The sequence below is a fragment of the Gopherus flavomarginatus genome, chromosome 3, assembly GCF_025201925.1.
Source record: "Gopherus flavomarginatus isolate rGopFla2 chromosome 3, rGopFla2.mat.asm, whole genome shotgun sequence".
Taxonomy (NCBI): domain Eukaryota; kingdom Metazoa; phylum Chordata; order Testudines; family Testudinidae; genus Gopherus; species Gopherus flavomarginatus.
The window spans coordinates 236,088,045-236,108,845 of NC_066619.1; the positions used below are offsets into that span (position 1 = coordinate 236,088,045).

A 20,801-nucleotide genomic window follows, 5' to 3' on the forward strand; every position below is an offset into this window, starting at 1 on the left:
TTGTACTAAGGGAAATAAGCTGCACGTTGTAAAGGCAGAGGACATTCCTGTGTTTTTCCTAAGGGTGCAGCTGAGACCTACTCAGACTGTGTGCTTCACATATTCTGCTGTCTCTGCCATCTGAGCTTGTAAATTCTTTTGTTATAATGTCCATTTACATAGCTCACAAGCTTTGCTATCAAAGCCAAGAGAACTTGTAGATTCTTTGATCTCTTCTTTGAACTAGCTTTGCATAGGGGAACTGTGTGCATCTGTCTTGTATGCTCAGTAAACAGTTTTCAAGGAGTCATAGCTTTGCCAGAACAATCCCTGCAATGGGTTTTGTCCTCACTTAGGACCATGCCCAGCTTTGGCTTTCTAAGTTCAATCTTTTCTGCTGTAGCTCTGTCTGAGGAAATATGACTGGAATTCTAAAGCATGAGAATAGTGTGTTTTACCAAATTCAGACTGGATGAAGGGATTTTCTCAAATTTTCTTCAAGAACTTAATTCCAGACAGAGCCCAAACACGAAAACACCTCCCTCCCCCAGCCCCGCCATGCTAATTTTTTTTAAATAGTGAGAAAATGGCCTTTTATTTTAAATTTCTCTATAACTGTGTAATGCTACCAAATATGTGCTTAAGAAACTCCCAAATTGTGCGGATTCTTGTGTCGCACACACGTGTGCAGAATCAGTTTACAGTGAAGCCAAATATTACGTTAGTGTGGGCTGGAGGTGGCACACTGAAAGTCTCCCTAAGACAATTGAAAGAGTAAATTAATATACTTTTAATGTTAATGAGAGCGTTCAGTTCAGAAATTATTCAAGCCTGGGGGAAGACGTGGCATGCCCACATGCTAGTTGACCATCTGATCTTTTAAAATAAAAGTATATAGTCTCCATATACTCAATTTCAGAATGGTAATGGGAGAATCGGAGAATCTGTAGACATGGGCCTGTTCAGCTAAGCTTTCACACATTCAAATAGTTATCTTCATCTTGTTTAAACTTTTGGTACCCCCACACCAGTCTGCCTTTGGCAAGGTTTCAGTAGCTCATGCTAGTCCTGTAACTTTGTTTCCCTCTACTGATCCAGACAGACCACACTGCCTCAGTCTGTACTTTGTATTTTGAAGGTTCTCTGGATCCAGCACAGTATCCGGGGCACACCTGGTCTTACTCCCCCCAACCTCGAAGTGGGTGGAAAAACACTACTAGGTCCCACCTAAGGACTTCTAGCATTTTTATGCCCATTTGATACTGGGGTTGCTTGTCATCTCTGTAGTGTAGGAGAAGACCAGATCCACCAAGGATATCAAGACAAGGACACCAAAGAGTTGGATACTTTTGTCCAGAAAGTCTATTCTTAGGCAGCCCTCCAATTCCACATAGTGAATTGTCAAGCACCGTTCATGAAAACAGTTTTTTGATGTGGGAAGGGGTGACCCATTTCTGTCTTGGCTCCTGTAGAAATAAAGGTAAAAAGTAAAAGACACGGTCAAGTTAGGGTAGATGATAGCCAAAGCAGTGCTACAAATGGCAATGGATGAACCCTGTACAACTGTCCGTTTTATGGCCGTGACAATCACAATGTGCTGGGCATCTGGAATACCAAGAGTGGTCCAGGTGACAATTGAGGACTTACCTTTTGATGGCATAGATTTATTTAGTGTACCAAAAGATGAGGCAACATTCAGATCCTTGGGCATTTATACCCCAGAATTATTAGGCATTCGTCCACAGGTACATACATGACACATTTTGCCAGCCTTCACCTGGGATCCCTACATTCTGTCTCAGCTCAGTGTACTCTCCTGCAACATGTCAGATGAGCAAGTTATTGTGGTTCCATTCCACATACTTATGACATTGACCTGGTGATTGCTTCCTGACACCATTCAGAGAAATAGTCATGGACCCATCTGGTAAAGGTTGGGAAGTCCACAAGGATAATCTGCAGATACAAGGGGTTTGGTTCTTGGAAGAAATGAAACTATGATAAACATCTTAGAGCTCAGAACCATCAGGTTGATATGTTTGGCATTCCTCCTGGTCCTGTGACACTGTGATACTGACAGACAATACATCTGCAATATATTATCTAAACGAACAAGGGGGTGCCTGATCCCTGTCTCCCTGCTCCACCAGCCCCCACAAGTTAGCGATCATGTTATCAAACTGGTGCTCCCCATGCAGCATAAATCCAACACAGCTTCAACTTCTGGGAGACAACAGTGACCTGGCAGACCTCCTCATCAAGCAGTCTGTTACCAACCATGAGTGGTCACTGATGAATCCATCATCAACTCAATATTCCACCAGTGGGGAAACTAGTGTTTGTTGTCAAGTACCCAAACTTCTGTTCCAGAGGAGGCAAGAACCAGCGATCTTTGCTGGATGCCTTCCTTCTGTAATAGAATCAGGGCTTTCTTTACACCTTGCCACCGATCACACTAATCCCCATGGTTATTGCCAAAGCCAGATGAGACCAGACAAGATTCACACCATTCCCTATGGCTGAGACTGTTCTGACTGATTAATTTGATGCAGATGTCTGCACAACTCCTAATCAGGTTCCTGGACTGGCTAGACCTGTTGTCTCAAGATCAGAGTTCAATATTCTATCTACATCCAAAGTTTGGCAGCTGATGGTCTGGATGTTAACTGGATGAGCATCATGGAAAGGGACTACTCATATGTTCAGGGAATACTGGCATGGAGTAGGACACTATCCACAAGGAAAACTTACTCTAAATGGAAAAGGTTCTCTATATGGATGGCCCAACATCTTAGACCTGGTGCAGGATCTGATACCAAAGATTCTGGACTACTTCTTGGAAATAAAACACTCTGGACTTTCATTCAGTTGAGTTAAGGTCCATTTGGCTGCAATATCAGCATATCATCCACTGATAGTCACTTTTGATCTTCACCCATCCAATGGCATCCAAATTTCTTAATGGCCTTATGCATGCCTATCCACTGGTTAGAGACTCTGCTCCAGTGTGGGAGTTCAGTGCTGTCCTTCACAGTCCCTCTTGAAGTGCTCCATCCACCATTTTCCTCTCAAAACGGTATTCCTGGTTGCCATCACTTCAGCCAGTGAGCTCCAGGTGTTCATGGCAGAACGTACATGAATCTCATTTCAGAGCAATAAGGTGGTCCTGAAAGCTCATGAAAAATTCCTCCCCAAGATGGTTTCAGAATTCCATCAACTTACCTGTGTTTTTCCCAAAGCCACATTCCATCCTAGGGGAGAAGAAGCTCCATACTTTGGACATATGCAGAGCACTCCAGTACTATGCTGACAGGATCAAATCGTTCAGACAATCTTTACATCAATTTGTGACTGTGGCTGGCCGCTTCAAAGGGGTAAGCCATTTCATCCTAAAGACTTTCAAAACGGATAACACATTGCATCTCACTGTGCTGCCAACTGGCTGATGCCCTTCTGACAGTTAGGGCTCATTTTATCAGAGCTCAAGCAGCATCCTCAGCATGTCTCTGCAACATGCCAGTATCCAGAATCTGCACGGCTGCTCATGAAATATAATGCTTCACAAATGTGAGCAGTTTGCACTGGACTTGGCTGCTAGAGCAAATGATAAGTTTGGGAGACTGTACTCCAGTCTCTATTTGACTGATGATGTTGATACTCCTCATGTTCACCAACCTGAAGAAGATACTGCTTGCTAGTCATCTACAGTGGAATCCACAGTGACACGTACTCAAAGAATGATTATTACACCAGACCTTCTTGGTTCTTTAAGATGTAGTCAGTGTGGATCACATGACTTCCTGCCCATAAGCGCTGACTTTTGCTTTTCCCCAGGGGTGCTCCACCTCCTTGACAGACATTACTATTAAAAATATTTTGAGCTTGCGCACATGAGGTACATGTACACTTAGAGTGGGATCCATACTGACTACAGCATCTTGAAGAACCCCAGTTACTGAAGGGTAAGTAACCATTCTTTCATCTTTTCACAATTAAAGGAGTGTGGCTGCATCTAAGAGAGGCAGAGAAGTTCTTAAATGATTTAGGGTGTTGGTTTGGCTTCAAAAAACAGTTGAGCAGTAGTAGCACACTTGTGATATCATCTGAATAGATATGAGAAGGAGAACGGTCAGTAACTTGCTACTTCATCTGTATAATCCTCAAATGAGTATTGGCTTACGATATTGCTGAATGAGAAAACATACCTTAAGGAAATGTAATTACGACCTTAATGCTGTCTCATTCTGTGAAAATAGAAATCCAATATGGAAGTAATCACAACAGGGTCTATGATGCTTTCTAAAGACATGACAGACTGTGTTTATAGGAATTCAGTGTGGACTGTATTATGATTAAAAAAGAATCTGTACTGTAACCACAGATGCTAGCATACCAAGGACTTGAGAAAGGACCTCCCTTTGGGAGATGGATAGGAGGTAGCTGAGGAGTGGTGGTGGCAAGACTTTAAAAATATGTTTTAATGCCCAGATTTGTGACAATTTTGGAAGTCTGTAAAGATTTTTCCTATCCTATGAGTTTCATTTTAGGATCAAGTGCTCTTGTAAAATAAAAAGACCAAAAATCTATTAGTTCCTGTATGTGCATACCATATTGTATTGTAGCAAATGTGGTAAAGATGTAAAACATACATCCTCTGCCATACCCCAGATGAAGCGAAGCCACCAAAAGAATGAAAAGATACTCTTGATACACCTAGGTCAGTGTTAAGCTACATAAATTAGATTGTGAGCTCTTTGGGGACAGGGTTTTCTCTCTTTATTGTGTGTTTGCACAGTGTCTGGTGGTTGGCGCCCAAGGACACTACTGCAGGACAAATGACAATTGTAATATGATTTTAAACTTGACGGACTGATAATATTATACACTTTTGAGTCTCTGTGTTCAAGAGCAGTTAATTGAGATAACTTTACAAAACAGCCAAAGCCACATAAAGGAGGTGACTTTCAATGCCAGCCCCGCTGTACCCTTAGCAAAGATTTTAGTTGGGTGGAGAGGACTCAGAGCCATACAGCGCATAGATAGTAATAGAGATAGTAGAGCAGTAGAGATAGTATTCTGTGAGCGGAAATGTGGGTGGGCCAAAGTTTCAAACACGGAAGCTCTCTGGTGAGATGTAAGCTTTGCTGCATTTGGCTGTTGTATATCTCTCTATAGCAGTGGTTCCCAACCTATTTACCATTGTGGGCTGCATATGCAGCTCTTTATGTGTTAAATGGGCCACATCCATAAAATATATATACTACCTCTATGGCCCTGAGGATGTAAGATAGGCCACAGTTGTGAGCTGATTGGACCACAAACGACCCCCAGGACACAAGTTGAGAACCACTGCTCTGTAGGCTGGTGGGCAGCTTCACCAGCCAAGGAAGGAAAACAAAGCTTTAGGCATTAGTCTTTTAAGGCCCTTTGTTTTATTGTCTACGAAACAAAAAGCAAATCAGGTGAGAAATACAGAGGAATTATTCCCACAGGCTTTCCCTACTTTAACCAGCCAGGAGGCAAGAGGACATGCCATTCCCCTTTAACCCAGTTTCTTATTCCTCTTCTCCAAATAGCCATGTGACAAGCTGAAAGCACTCCTCATGCACAGCCCAGAATCTGAGAGAGAAACTCTCTCACATATTAATTTAGACCTGGGGATAAGAAAAGAGAAAGGAGAAATTATGTTAAACACCAATGTGTTTTTTTCCACCTTAGAAATGTTTTAAACACCGGTGTCCAGATGTAGTCGTGGAAATGCGGGGGGCTCTATGCTCACTACAGAAAATATCTTGAAAATGACAAGTACTCAGGTGGTTTAACAGCAGATGGTTACTGAACCATCTAATGAACTTGGGAACACTTTTAGTCTGTGTCTGTTAATCTGTAACTGTATCTTCTGACCACTACACTGTCACTTTTATTTCTCTACTAAATCATTATAGTAAAAACTTTTATTGTTTTTTTCTTCAGGTCAAACACCATGTCAGGGAGGGGACCAGAGATGTATTGATGCTTCCTGCCCTGATTCTTGTGGCACCTCTTCTCTCTGTGACATGAACAATAACCAGACAAACTGTAGTAAGTAGAGCATGTATTTCCTGTCGTTGTCTCAGGGCACATTTCCAGAGCTTTCACTGTAATTGAATTTATGAAGATGTGGTACAGTATACAGAAGGAAAGAATCTTTTCATTTCAGCTTAATTTGATGACTAACGGTTGCAAGTCTAGCTGTTAAATTGTTGAAATGGTCTTGGTTAGGCCAAACCAGAAACAAATCTGTTATCTTGAATCATGACTAAGATGCCATGCACTTTTAAACGTCTTTATGACATTTGACCCTAATTTTTTTCCTCAGCATGTTTTCTTTGATTTGTTCTGCTGTGTGGGTGTTCATTGTTACAATTTGTTTAAATAAAGTTGAAAACTAAAATGTGCACAAAGGAAACAAAATATAGAGCATGACTCATGAATCAACATAGGTCTCCCTAAACAAAATACAGTCTAGTATGTACCTTAACAGGTGGCCAAACATAAGGATAATACAATATTAAGATTGGCTTTGGACAGATGTTAAAATAGGCCAAGCGATGAATGCATATAGAAGAGATCAATTGGGTACTATGGTTTGAAGAGGAGTTTTAGAGAAAGATGAAAAGAAAGGGAGAAAATTGTGGAGAGTGTGCTCTCTAGGAATGGATTGTTCATAGGAAGTTTTCATAGAATCATAGAATATCAGGGTAGGAAGGGACCTCAGGAGTTCATCCAGTCCAACCACCTGCTCAAAGCAGGACCAATCCCCAACTAAATAATCCCAACCAAGTTTTGTCAAGCCTGACCTTAAAAACCTCAAAGGAAGGGGATTCCACCACCTCTCTAGGTAATCCATTCCAGTGCTTCCCCACCCTCCTAGGGAAAAAGTTTTTCCTAATATCCAACCTAAACCGCCCCCACTGCAACTTGAGACCATTACTCCTTGTTCTGTCATCAGGTACCACTGAAAACAGTCTAGATCCCTCCTCCTTGGAACCTCCTTTCAGGTAGTTGAAAGCAACTATCAAATCTCCCCTCATTCTTCTTTTTTGCAGACTAAATTATCCCAGTTCCCTCAGCATCTGCATAAATCATGTGCTCTAGCCCCCTAATCATTTTTGTTGCCCTCTGCTGGACTCTTTCCAATTTTTCCACATCCTTCTTATGGTGTGGGGCCCAAAACTGGACACACTACTCCATATGAGGCCTCACCCATGCTGAACAGAGGGGAATGATCATGTCCCTCAATCTGCTGGCAATGCTCCTACTTATACAGCCCAAAATGCCATTAGCTTTCTTGGCACCAAGGGCACACTGCTGACTCATATCCAGCTTCTCGTCCACTGTAATCTCTAGGTCCTTTTCTGCAGAACTGCTGCCTAGCCACTCAGTCCCTAATCTGTAGCAGTACATGGGATTCTTCCGTCCTAAGTGCAAGACTCTGCACTTGTCCTTGTTGAACCTCATCAGATTTCTTTTGGCCCAATCCTCTAATTTGTCTAGGCCCCTCTGTATCCTATCACTACTCTCCAGCGTATCTACCACTCCTCCCAGTTTAGTGTCATCTGCAAACTTGCTGAGGGTGCAATCCATCCCATTCTCCAGATCATTAATGAAGATATTGAACAAAACTGGCCCCAGGACTGACCCTTGGGGTACTCTGCTTGATACCGGCTGTCAACTAGACATGGAGCCATTGATCACTTCCCACTGAGCCTGATGATCTAGCCAGCTCTCTATCCACCTTATAGTCCATTCATCTAGCCCATACTTCTTTAGCTTGCTGGCAAGAATACTGTGGGAGACCATATCAAAAGCTTTACTAAAGTCAAGGTATATCACATCCACTGTTTTGATTTATCGTTCCCAGTGATTTGTTTACTGGGAGGATGCAAAATCATTTTGAGGAGTAAGTTGAACAGGTATGAAAGAAAATTTGGAATTTAACTCATAGATTCAGGTTGGAATTATTTCAGTTGTAAATGAGCTATTGACTGGCTACTACTTTGGCTTTGCTTGGGAACCAGTCTCAGAGGGAAGGTGGTAATGACTTCCATATCATATTGGTATCAGACCTTAGATTTAGTGTAGTTAGCTGTAGCCCCTTCCATTCCCTCCCTAACCTATTTTGTGTAGTTATGCAGTCTGATTATTCAAGATATTGAGTGCCCTTAACTTAATTGAAGACAATGGGAGTTAAGGGTGTTCAGCACTTCACAGAATTAGCCCTGAAGTGAGTATATTGACTTTGGCAGATCATGTAGGACAAAGCCTGAGGGATTTGGGAATGTCATTCCCAAGGATCTTATTAATTATTGCAGAATTGCTTGGAGCATACCGCAATGTTAGCCAGCTATGACTTTGTAGCATATGGCATGATTCATAAGTTGTCTTAGTTTTATGTTTAATGATGTATGGGGTATCAGAAGGGTCTCACAGCAGCATTGTTGCAGCAGTGTCTGTCCCAGATCTCTCCAGCTACTGCTGGTAACAATAGTGCCAGTGTTCCACAACTTTGAGGGATGACCATCTCCCCAATCAAAGGTCCTCTTGCAAAAGGTCTGTTTACTTGGGCTGTGATGAATTTGGCTATAGAGATATAGTTTTCCTAAGAATAGGCACATTATTAGTCTGAGTTGTTGTTTTCCAGCTGTTCTTTGATCATAAGAAGTGTGTTATAGCTTTCATATGTGGGTGGGTGAGATTCTGTGACCTGCATTGTGCAGGAGGTCAGACTAGATGATCATAATGGTCCCTTCTGACCTTAAAGTCTATGAGTCTATATGCTACTGCTGAAAGAGTTTCGGGCTGTAGATTTAGACCCTGAGTTATGAGTTTACAACTCTGACACTTTCAAATTTAACAAAGATGAAACATATTATACAAGTAGGTGGCCTCAATGAGACATTTTTGGAATATGCACATTGGTTTATTTTTAAAGTGGGCAAAAATGATTTTTGATCAAGTATTTTTCTTTATTTCTAACCAGTTTTACCATAAAGAAACTTATTTTTAAAGAATAACCTGTTGAAGGCATTATCCCCATGTAAAACATGACATGTCTGTCCAGTAACTTTGGAAAATAGTGAGAGCAGGGGCTACATTTCAGAGCATTCAGTATGGACTGAATGCCCTCCGGTCATCATAATTTCCAATCCATTTAGGCTGACATCGTAATGTAGCCATGGCATCTTTTTAATGACAGTACATTTGTCTTAGAAGCTTTTTTTGAGAGTGTATCGAAGGGAGCTGATGGAGACGTTACTGTCATATCAGACATCCTCATATCTAATATAATTAATGCTTTTATTCAGATCTGGGCCTAATATTTTGTTAGTGGATAAGGCCCAGTCAAATTATTTTTATTGTATATTTTAAAAATATTTTAAAAGTTATCCTGGTATTTTTCAGTTCACTTCATACAAGTACTATAGTGCAATCTCTTTATCATGAAAGTTGAACTTACAAATGTAGAAATATGTAAAACTTTAGAGACTACAAGTCCACTCAGTCCTACTTCAGCCAATTGCTCAGACAAACAAACTTGGTTACAATTTACAGGAGATAATGCTGTCTGTTTCTTGTTTACAGTGTCACCTGAAAGTGAGAACAGGTGATTGCATGGCACTGTTGTACCCAGAGTTGCAAGTTATTTACGTGCCAGATGCACTAAAGATTCATATGCCTCTTCATCTTCAACCACTATTCTGTAGGACATATGTCCATGCTGAAGATGGATTCTGCTCAATAACGATCCAAAGCAGAGCGGACCGATGCATGTTCATTTTCATCATCTGAGTCAGATGCCACCAGCAGCAGGTTGATTTTCTTTTTTTGGTGGTTTGGTGGTTCTGTAGTTTGCGCATCTGAGTGTTGCTATTTTAAGACTTCTGAAAGCATGTTCCACACCTCGTCCCTCTCATATTTTGGAAAACACTTCTGATTCTTAAACCTTGGGTCAAGTGCTGTAGCTATTTTTTAGAAATCTCACATTGGTATATTCTTTGTGTTTTGTCAAATCTGAAGTGTTCTTAAAACAAAAATGTGCTGGGTCATCATCCAAGACTACTATAACATGAAATATATTGTAGAATGTAGGTAAGACAGAGCTGAAGACATACAGTTCTCCCCCAAGGAGTTCAGTCACAAATTTAATTAATGTATTATTTTTTAATGAGCATCATCAGCATGGAAGCATGTCCTCTGGAATGGTGGCCGAAGCATGAAAGAGCTTACCAATGTTTAGCATATCTGGCACATAAATACTTTGCAACACTGGCTACAAAAGTGCCATGCGAATGTGTGTTCTCACTTTCAGGTGACATTGTAAATAAGAAGCAGGCAGCAGCATCTCCTGTAAATGTAAACAAACTTGTTTGCCTTAGCGGTTGGCTGAACAAGAAGTAAGACTGAGTGGACTTGTAGGCTCTAAAGTTTTACATTCTTTTGTTTGTGAGAGCAGTTATATAACAAAAAAAAATCTACATTTGTACGTTACACTTTCATGATAAAGATATTGCACTACAGTACTTGTATGAGGTGAATTGAAAAATCCTATTTTTTTTGTTTATCATTTTTACAGTGCAGATATTTCTAATAAAAATAATACAAAGTGAGCACTGTACACTTTGTATTTTGTGTTGTAACAGAAATCGATATATTTGAAAATGTAGAAAAAATCCCAAAATATTTAATAAATTTCAGTTGGTATTTTATTAACAGTGTGATTAATCGTGATTTTTTTTAATTGTGATTAATTTTTTTGAGTTAATCACGTGAGTTAACTGCGATTAATTAACAACCCTAAATATAACTAAAAGGTACAAATGTAAAACAATATTTAAATTGATGATTTAAATCAATGTTTCCAGCTTGCTGATTTAAACTTGATTGACAATTTAAATTGCTTTGATTTAAATCAGTCCACCATGATTAATAGAGTCCTGTAAAACTGAACTGATCAACTGGGTGATGGGCTGCATGATCTAATTCAGTGGTTCTCAAACTTTAGCAACCCAAGGACCCCTATTTTGATTTCAAATTTTTGGCAGACCCCAAACCCTTCCTGCTCATCCCCAGGCCCTGACCCCACTCCACTTCTTCCCTCAGGCCCACTCCTGTCCCACCTTTTCCCGCCCCTGCTCCACCCCTGCCCTTCCTCTTCCCCATTCTTTCCGCCTCCTCCCCTGAGTGCATCTTATCCCCACTCCTCCCCATCCCTCCCAGTGCCTCCTGCACACTGGGGAGCAGCTGTTCCCTGGCGTGCAGGAGGCACTGGAAGGGAGGGGGAGGAGTTGATCACTGGGGCCATTGACCCCAGTTTGAGAAATGCTGATCTAATTGATCTTTTCTAGTTTTAATTTCTATTTCTTCCAAACATGATTAGAAATCCTATTAGTATTAATAGGAATTACACATGTATGTCGAGAAGACAATCGGTCTCTCCTGCAGTCAAGATTAAATTTGTATTATATAAACTCTTAGAAAGTTTACATGTATTTGCATTTGCAACATATATTAGTGTATCTGACTTTCATAATGAAGAATCACAAATTCATACCAAATCTCAATGCATAAAAGCCAGCAACTACCACCATGCCAGCAACTGCACACCACACCACAGAAACACTAACCCAGGAACAAATCCCTGTAACGAACCCTGTTGCCTACTCTGTCCCCATATCTACTCTAGCGACACCATCAGAGGACCCAACCACATGAGCCACAGCACCAGGGGCTCATTCACCTGCACATCTACTAATGTGATATATGCCATCATGTGGCCTTAGAGGTTTTTAAGGTCAGGATTGATGAAGCCCTGGCTGGGATGATTTAGTTGGGAATTGATCCTGCTTTGAGCAAGGAGTTGGACTAGATGACCTACTGGGGTCCCTTCCAACCCTGATATTCTATGATTCTATGTGCCAGCAATGCCCCTCTGCCATGTACATTGGCCAAACCAGACAGTCTCTACATAAAAGAATAAATGGACACAAATCAGACATCAGGAATTGTAACATACAAAAGCCAGTAGGAGAACACTTCAATCTCCCTGGACATTCAATAACAGATTTAAAAGTAGCCATCCTTTAACAAAAAAAACTTCAAAAACAGACTTCAAAGAGAAACTGCAGAGCTGCAATTCATTTGCAAATTTAACACCATTAATTTGGGCTTAAATAGGAACTGGGAGTGGCTGGCTCACTATAAAAGCAATTTTCCCTCTCTTGGTATTGACACCTCCTCATCAGTTATGGGGAATGGACCACATCCACCCTGACTAATTGGCTTTGTTAACACTGGTTCTCCATTTGTAAGGTATCTCGCTTCTCTTCATGTGTCAGTATATTTATGACTGCATCTGTAATTTTCACTCCATGCATCTGAAGAAGTGGGTTTTTTTACCCACGAAAGCTTATGCCCAAATAAATCTTTCAGTCTTTAAGGTGCCACCGGACTCCTCGTTGTTTCAATGCATAAAAAAGAGGCCAATACCTGAAAAAGGAACATTGTTTAAATAAACATTTTAACACTATGAAGAAATTCAGTTGTGTATTCAGGGTATGTATGTGTGTGAGGAGAAACCACTGTAAGAAAGAGAAGTGGTAGAGGCAGTGACAGAAAGTGAAGAGTCAGGTTTCTCAGAGAGCCAGGAGATGGAAGGACCAGGAGGTGAAGACATAGATGGAGAGGATATACCAGAAGCAGCAGCAGGAGAGCAAGGAAGGGGACTGGGGTGGATGTTGCTGGAGACAAAGAAGAATGGCAGAGGATTGTGTGTATGAGGGCGGGGGGAGGGGGAAGGTATGTGAACTGATTATATGTGCGAATGTGAGAAATGGAAGAGAGAAAGGAGATGGACAGAGCAACAGGTGAGAGGTGACTGATCATGAGTAATTATCATCTATTCCATGATTCAATCAATTATACTGTTGATCGATAGTGCAAAGAATCAGTTAAGCTGTGAAGCAGTTAGACAGTGAATGAATGATAGTAAGCACTAAATATGCAGACTCAAATATGTAAGTTGAATATGCTGTTGAGACCCGAAGAAAAATACTTTTATGCAATCAAGAATTTGCTGTCTAGGTGCACAAAGCAAATCAATTTCAGTGCTTTCTGTCTGTCTCAACTCCACAAAATAATCTCATTCCAGACCACACACTATTAAGAGAATTTGGAATTGAATTTGACTTCCCCTCACCCTTTCTCAGTATTCTTGCCATACATGCTATAAATATTTACATTTTCAGGCAGTATTGTCACATTAACATCATGTGACCTAATGTGGCTTGAGAGGTTTCCATGATGGTTTTATGCATGAATTACTGTTAATTCTAAGTCTCAGCTATGTTTTAATTTCCAACCATAAAACTTGTTTGACTTGCAGTTGAGGATAAGAAAAAAACCCTAAATCTACTACATGTTATAGTTGATAATTTAAATAAAAAATAGAGAATTACCTGTTAAGATTCCTGTGGATTCTGTGTCCACATAGGAGCCAACAACTTTTTGCCACTGATTCCCATCTAGATTCAGCTAGAAAGCAACTTAACTTCAAGGGCAATAAGTATTGTTTCAGATGTATACATTTATGAATTTAGAAATACTACTGACTTGTGCTAGTGCATAACCAAGTCAGGACATAATGGGCAACCTGGCATGCTCCAAAATTGGATCTGCCTACACTACATTGCATGGCACAACATACACACTTGAATGAAGGCAGTGTGTCAAGGCAGTGTTTGTCAAGGTCTGACACACACCAAAACTCAATCTCAGGAATTCCTATTGTCATCTGAGTCTTTCTTATATTAGAGAGGTGACTGCTAAAAGAGGTTGCACTAGGACTGTCAGGTCAGGCAAGATTATCAGATACTACTGAATCTTCTTTCAAATCTCTCCTCAAGACTCACCTATATAATGTTACTTACAGTAAACTGTGAACTGATAATGGCTAGGCAGGTGGCCAGCGGAGATTGTTAACGTCATTAACATATCTTGTTTCTTTACAGAGCTAATCAAAACTTTTTTCCAATGAAATATGGGGTATCAAATGATATTAAATTCTTCCTGGAAAATTCTAATTTAAAAAATATTCATTTAAATTATACAAAATGTTAATTTTGATTCAATTTAAATGGAAACTTTAATCTCAAATTGAATTAAAATAAATTATTTATTTTAATTTTTTAAATATTTTTCCTTTTCTTTTGATAAAATGAAAATTTCTTTTTTTTTTTTAAGGTCCAGATTTTCCATTTCTTTAACAGTTTTTCTTGGGAAATACTTATAATTCTGTGACCAGCCCTATTTATGTTATAAAACCCCTGAAAACCTGCTAATTAAACATAGCTAGCCTGCATAACTGTGCATACTTGTTACCCTTGTTCTCCCTCTATGTATCTTCCTGTTAATTACATTCATTTGTCTTAAACTGTAAGCTTGTGGGGGCAGTGACTGCCTCTTACTACGTGTTCATACAGTGCCTAGTCCAATGGGACTCCATCTTGATTGGGGCTTCGGGATACAGTGTAATAGAAATAATATTCTTTATTCTGTTAAACACTCTTGTTACTTTGGGAGTGGGAGGAATGTGGGATGAAATGCTTTCCAATCTGCTGTATTTTGATAATTCTATATAAAAACTTTTGATGTTTAAAGAGTTATTAGCTGAAAAGAATTAGCTCATGTAATAGTTTATTTGTACCTTTTTATAAATAGTGTCCAAAAGTTATGATACAGAAAGACCTTGGTAATTATAAATATGAAGGTTGTGATTAACTGACTAGCTATGTAGAGATCGAAGTCTCCTTCCCTTGCTGACATGACCAGTCTCGTATGGACCACTGCACTGAAGGACCTGTAGTTATTATAAACTACATCTTTGTATTAGATTAGAGAGGCTACTGGCCGCTTGGTGAAACTGCACAAGCCACCTTGGGCTATGTAAAACAAGACCTACTTTAGGATGCCAGAGAGAGTGTAATTGGTTTAAATAATCAGAATCTTGTAATTATTTATTTCGGGTTTCATCTAGTTTTACAGAATGTATGTTCTTTTCTTTCAAAAGGTCAGTGTGAACCAATTACTTTGGAACTCTGCATGAACCTGCCTTACAACTATACAAACTACCCAAACTACTTGGGCCATAGGACTCAGAAGGAAGCCTCCATCAGCTGGGAATCTTCCCTTTTTCCAGCCTTGGTTCAGACTAACTGCTACAAGTACCTTATGTTTTTTGCCTGTACAATCTTGGTGCCAAAATGTGACCCTCAAACGAATCAGCGTATCCCACCCTGCAGGTAATGTAACTGTTTCATAACTGGATTCTTGACTAGTTTCACTACTCTGCTTCCATTGAAATCAGCAAAAGTTATGCTTTTGACTTCAGTAGGATCAGGATCGGGCCCATATTTTGCAAAGTGAAAGAAGTGTACTTCTTTATGTACGTGTGATTATTTTTTGAAGTTTTTTAACTATTTAATGACATAGGTAAAAGAATAGCAATTCAGTTAAGTTTTCTATTTTAAACTATGTATATACAACCTTATAAATCAGTGGCTTTCAAACTTTTTTACTGGTGATCCCTTTCACACAGCAAGTCTCTGAGTGCGACTTGAACACCATTATAAATGCTGGAGCAAAGCAGGGTTGGGGTGGAGGTTGACAGCTTGTGACCCCCCCGTAATAACCTCATGGCTCCCTGGGGGGTCCCGACCCCCAGTTTATAAATATTCTATTGCTCTAATCCTTTGTTAGATATTAGATAAGAATTGCACCCATAGAAGGGGTATAAAAACACACAGCAAATGAAGAGTGTAGCTAGAAATACAAGTATTCATAATAGTGCTTAGCTCATATGGAAAGCTTTATATATTCAAAGCTCTGTACCAAATATTAACTAATGAAAGATGAGATTTGAATGTGATGGTCTCTTTTCCAAAATTGGAGAGCAAGTACTGTAGAAATATAGTCCAGTTTTGCCCTGTTGTTTTTTATGTACAAACTAAAATGCGGCTTAGTCTATCAGTGCAAGGACTTTTCTGTTTCCTTATTAAATAAATATCACTAAGGTCCAATATATTAAAGTCTCTATTGAAAGAAGACTGTGTTGAAAATTACTGTATGTGTCCTATCATAGGTGCTGGAACTAGGAGTGCTGGGGATGCTGCCACACCCTTTGGCTTGAAGTGGTTTCCATTATATACAGGCTCTCAGCACCCTCACTATAAAAATTGTTTGAGCACACCAGTGTCCTGTTGTTTCCTACATTATAACACTGGGAGGCTATCTAGAGCTATTCCTCTAAAGTTGGCAAATTGATCACTAGGCAAAGAAACGTTGTCAATTTTCTAGTGAAAGCTAATAATAATTCATAGTGAAAACTCATAAGGCACCACTAATTGATATGCTTAATTCCCACATAGGAATCTACTATAATTGGAAAGTTAGAATAATGCACATGGTATAGAGACAGAATTAGATGATGAACTCTAACAGATCAGGAAAGCTTATTAAAGTGACTTGCTGAAACATAGCCCACATGTGTGTGATAACCAAAAAATAATTAAAAAAAGTTATCCCAGTTTTTAAAAGCCAGAATTAGATGTTGCATAGTTGTTGTTGTTGTTGTTGTTGTTTTTTAAATAAAGGAACAACAATTAGATTGTCTGCTCTACAGGACAGAGAGGGATTGTCTTTGTCTACCTAGCAAATTAGGGGCTTAATAATACTAGCTTTAGTCACAAAATTTCATTTGTTTTTAAAAAATAGCTTTACAAAAACTAATGTTAGTAGAACTATTTTCATAACGGTCTTGAGTGTTTCTGTCCTATCCTAGATCATAAAAAGAGAATTATTTTTATCAAGAGAAGTTTCCAGAGGTATTAGCATTGGGATTTGTAATGTTAAGTGTTGCCATTAAAATATGGACTAAGTAGTAAATTGTTATATTTGATTCACAGATTATACTGATTTAGGAAGAACTTTGGCCACAGTAGTAGACAGAAATAGAATTATTATTTGGAAGCTATAAAGAAATGGATTCATCCTAGTCGACTGTGATTTAACTTGGGTAAATGCAAGAGATAGAAATATAAATTATGTATTTTAAAATATTTAATTGCTGTCTGAACTTCTTAAAAAGCAGATTATTTATTTACTTTCCCTTGGAAAATTCTAAGAATAGACTATTGTCCTAGAATCTGCTTCAACCTTTACAAATGAAGCACACCCTTATTCAATGATAGCAGTGATTAATTGGTTTGAACAGTGCATACACCTTGTATTTGACCTGTCTTTTTCTGTAAACATTAAACAAAATTCAGCTAATGTAATTTTCCCTGTGATAAACTTTCTAAGTCCAAGTGCAATTTACAACCTTGGATTTCAAGTTCACATTGTAATCCTGCGTCTATTATAACATATACCCATCTGATGAATGTAAAATTTATTGACACTGGGGATACTCATCTCCATTTTCTATTCTAGGTAATACTGATCAGCAATTTTATTTCTGTTTTCCAGGTATATAACATATGTCCCTGTTTTATGAAGAGCACCTAATTTATCACCTTTTTATTATTATTTTGATCATTATGCTTTATTTTTAGTGTAGAAGACTTTGAACAAAGTCATGCACAGCAAGGGGAACATGTTGAACCAGTTTTTGAAAATTAAGATGGCTATTATTGAGGCAACGTACTAATCTGTCATGTATGATTTCAAATTCTATGCAATGTGGTTCACCTTTAATAAGGCATTTGTGGTATCAGCCCTGATCCTATTAACTTAACAGTACATAGCACTTCTTCGGCGACAAAGGGCATGATCCTTCAAGCCCTCCACATTCAGAGCTGCCCTTCCAAGATTTTGAGATGACATTATTTTTATTTGCAAGTAGTTTCTAGCGACTTTGATCAATCAGGTCTGTGGCATAAAGAATGTGCTGGCAGCAACAGATTTCTGGAAGACTAAATTTCCTCATGACCGATGTCATTTAGATGTTCCCATCATTTTGTGCAGTGTTAGCCCTGTAATTGAATTAATGGCATTTGGCAGAGATCGAGGAAATATTTCACAGTGGCATAGCTACAGTGGTACAAGTGGTGCAGTCAGACCAAGGTCCATGAAGTTTTGGAGGCCAAACCAGATGGAGCAATGCTCTGACACTTCACCGGGCAAATGGGGTCACAATGCCACTCACTCAAATTTAGCTCCTGTGTCATGGGGTGAGTGGGGAGTGTTGGAGCTCAATGGGTGAGGTGTTGGGGGTGGAATCAGGAAGGGGGTCCCTTGCTTATTCTTGCAAGAGGGCTCTCTGAGGTCTTGTTACACCACTTTTATTTCAATTTACTTTTAAATAAGTTTAATATTTATGGAAGGTGCTAGATTGAAAATCCTGGAGACTGAAGTCCCTGATTTAATACAAAATAGAGAGAGCTTCCTCACCGCTTTGCCAGTGACCATCATCCTTGTTCTCTGCTACCCATTTCTTCCTTGGACTTCCTGTTGGCTCTGCCAAACTAGTGTGGTAGTTTGTCTCTATTTTCTTGTGGTTGCCTATTAACTAAGAACAAGATTCAGACCACCAGTTCATTTCACACAGACTGCCAAATAGCCAGCAAATGTCAACTTTGGTCAATACAATCAAGACCATCTGCACTGTTATTGGCTTCAGACATCTATTTGACATGTTAACTGAATTTTAATTATTCCCCCCAAATTAAAACTGAATGTCTTGCAGCAATTATTGGAAACTGTCTCCTCTGAAAGAAGGTTGGTTTTTTGAAGGGATAAGGTTGAAGGAGCAGGGACATGTTGAAGGCACAAGTTACTCAGATGTTTCAGTAAACTAGACCAAAACTTTTAAAATCTACTTTATTGTTTTCACTGCTCTGGCTGTCATCAGAAAATAAGCAGAGCAGAAAACTCTGGAATTCAGAAGGTTGAGGCCAAACTACAAAACAATGTAGGGCAACTGCTCAAATGTGATTTGAATCAACACAGAGTAGTAAGCTTGTTTGGAGGAGAGGCACATCTTAAAGGAAACAGATTGCTGCTGAGCCATAAAAAGCAAGTTGATTCAAGACCATACTTATAAAATGAATCTCTTTATGGCACACTGTGCCTCATTTCAAGTGGGCACAGAAATAGAGTTCATTCTGTTCTCATTCTAAGTGAATCCTGTTACAGTCACAAGTAAAATAGCTGAATGGTTTTCTGTGGCTAACTGAAAAGAATATGCAGATGCCATTTGCCTTTACGAAAGGTAACTGCCTTTATCCATTCTAGTTTCCAGCACTTGCCACACAGGCAACTGATTTTGCAGCTTTTCTCTGCAGAATGCACTGTACACACACACCCCTGTAAAATACAAGCACACTTCATTCTTACTATTTAAATGAAAGGTTCAGGCACAGAAACGAAAACAAATCTTTTTTTAAACCTGCCCCCAAAACCAAATTAAATTTGAGAATAATACTGAAAATATTATGATGTCATTATATGCATTGTTGGTACAGTATGTATGACCTTGGTTTAAATAGCATGTTAAGTTTTGGTCACTCCTTTTCAAAAGTGACAGAGCAGAAGGAGAAGCGGTCCAGAGAAGGACCATGATAATAATTAGTAGCATGGAATGACTTCCATATTTGAGCCAAGATTAAAAAGATTAGTGCTGTTTAGTATAGAGAAGAGGCAAATTAGAGGTAGTGTAACAGAAGCACACAAAATATAGAGAAGGCAAATTGGATCCTCCTATTAAATAACTTTCTCATAATATAAGAACTAAGGGTACATTCACTGAAGTTGAAAGGCAACATTTACAACTGAAAACAAGTTTCAGAGTAGCAGCCGTGTTACTCTGTATCCGCAAAAAGAACAGGAATACTTGTGGCACCTTAGAGACTAACAAATTTATTTGAGCATAAGCTTTCGTGGGCTACAGCCCACTTCTTCGGATGCATAGAACACTTTTTTACACAATACACAATTAACCTGTGGAAATCCCTGAAAAATGATATAATTGAAACAAAGATCTTTGTAAGAGTCAAAAAAAGACTGGACCATTCCATGAATATAAGAATATCATCTGCAGTTACTCGGCTAGAAAAAAATTTTTTATAGACATATCAGCCCCTGATACAGGACATAAGCCAATCAATAATTGCCTGTGGTTAAGAGGAAGCTTCGCCTATAGACAAGTTATCGCAAAATTTCCAATTATGGGATTTCTTTCCATTCAGTTGCAGTATTTGGTACTCACCATTCTGAGAGACAGAATACTAGTCTAGATGGACTATTGATCTGATCTGCTATGGCAATTCCTATGTTTCTATGATGGAAAATAAATATTCAACATCAACACAATTTTCTTGCCTCTATAGCCTGATACAAATGTTGATGGTTAAAGTGACCACACCCTCCAAACTAGGTCACGTTGTTTCAAACCATCTTAATTTTACAAAATTCACTGAAAAGTCTTTTGCTCTTTTGTTTTGCAGGTTTGAAATCCCTAGACAGCCTGGAACCACAGGTTCAAATACAGGCAGGGTTGATTCAGCCCTGCAACCATCTGTGCAGTAGATAGTGTACTACACCCTGTGAGTGGGTCTCTGAGAAGAGACCTTAAAAATCCAGAACCTGCCTGTCCTTTATGAACATTAAAAGTTCCTATGGCACTTCTTTGTAAGATAAGGCATATGATCCAGTGTCCCTGGTTAAAATTTTCTTTTCCCTGCTAGTTGTTATGCAGTGTGCTATGGCTGCTGCCCCCCACATCACAA

At 39.2% G+C, this 20,801-nt stretch overlaps 1 protein-coding gene across 3 annotated transcripts in view; it reads left to right on the forward strand.

Annotated features, from left to right (window-relative positions):
• Positions 1–20,801, forward strand: part of CORIN (corin, serine peptidase) — a 299,165-nt gene that overhangs the window by 212,152 nt on the left and 66,212 nt on the right. For all 3 annotated transcript variants that reach the window (XM_050947416.1, XM_050947417.1, XM_050947418.1), the window contains exons 10-11: positions 5,953–6,060; positions 15,086–15,317. In XM_050947416.1, the coding sequence (XP_050803373.1) occupies positions 5,953–6,060; positions 15,086–15,317 (340 nt within the window). The remainder of the gene's footprint in view (positions 1–5,952; positions 6,061–15,085; positions 15,318–20,801) is intronic.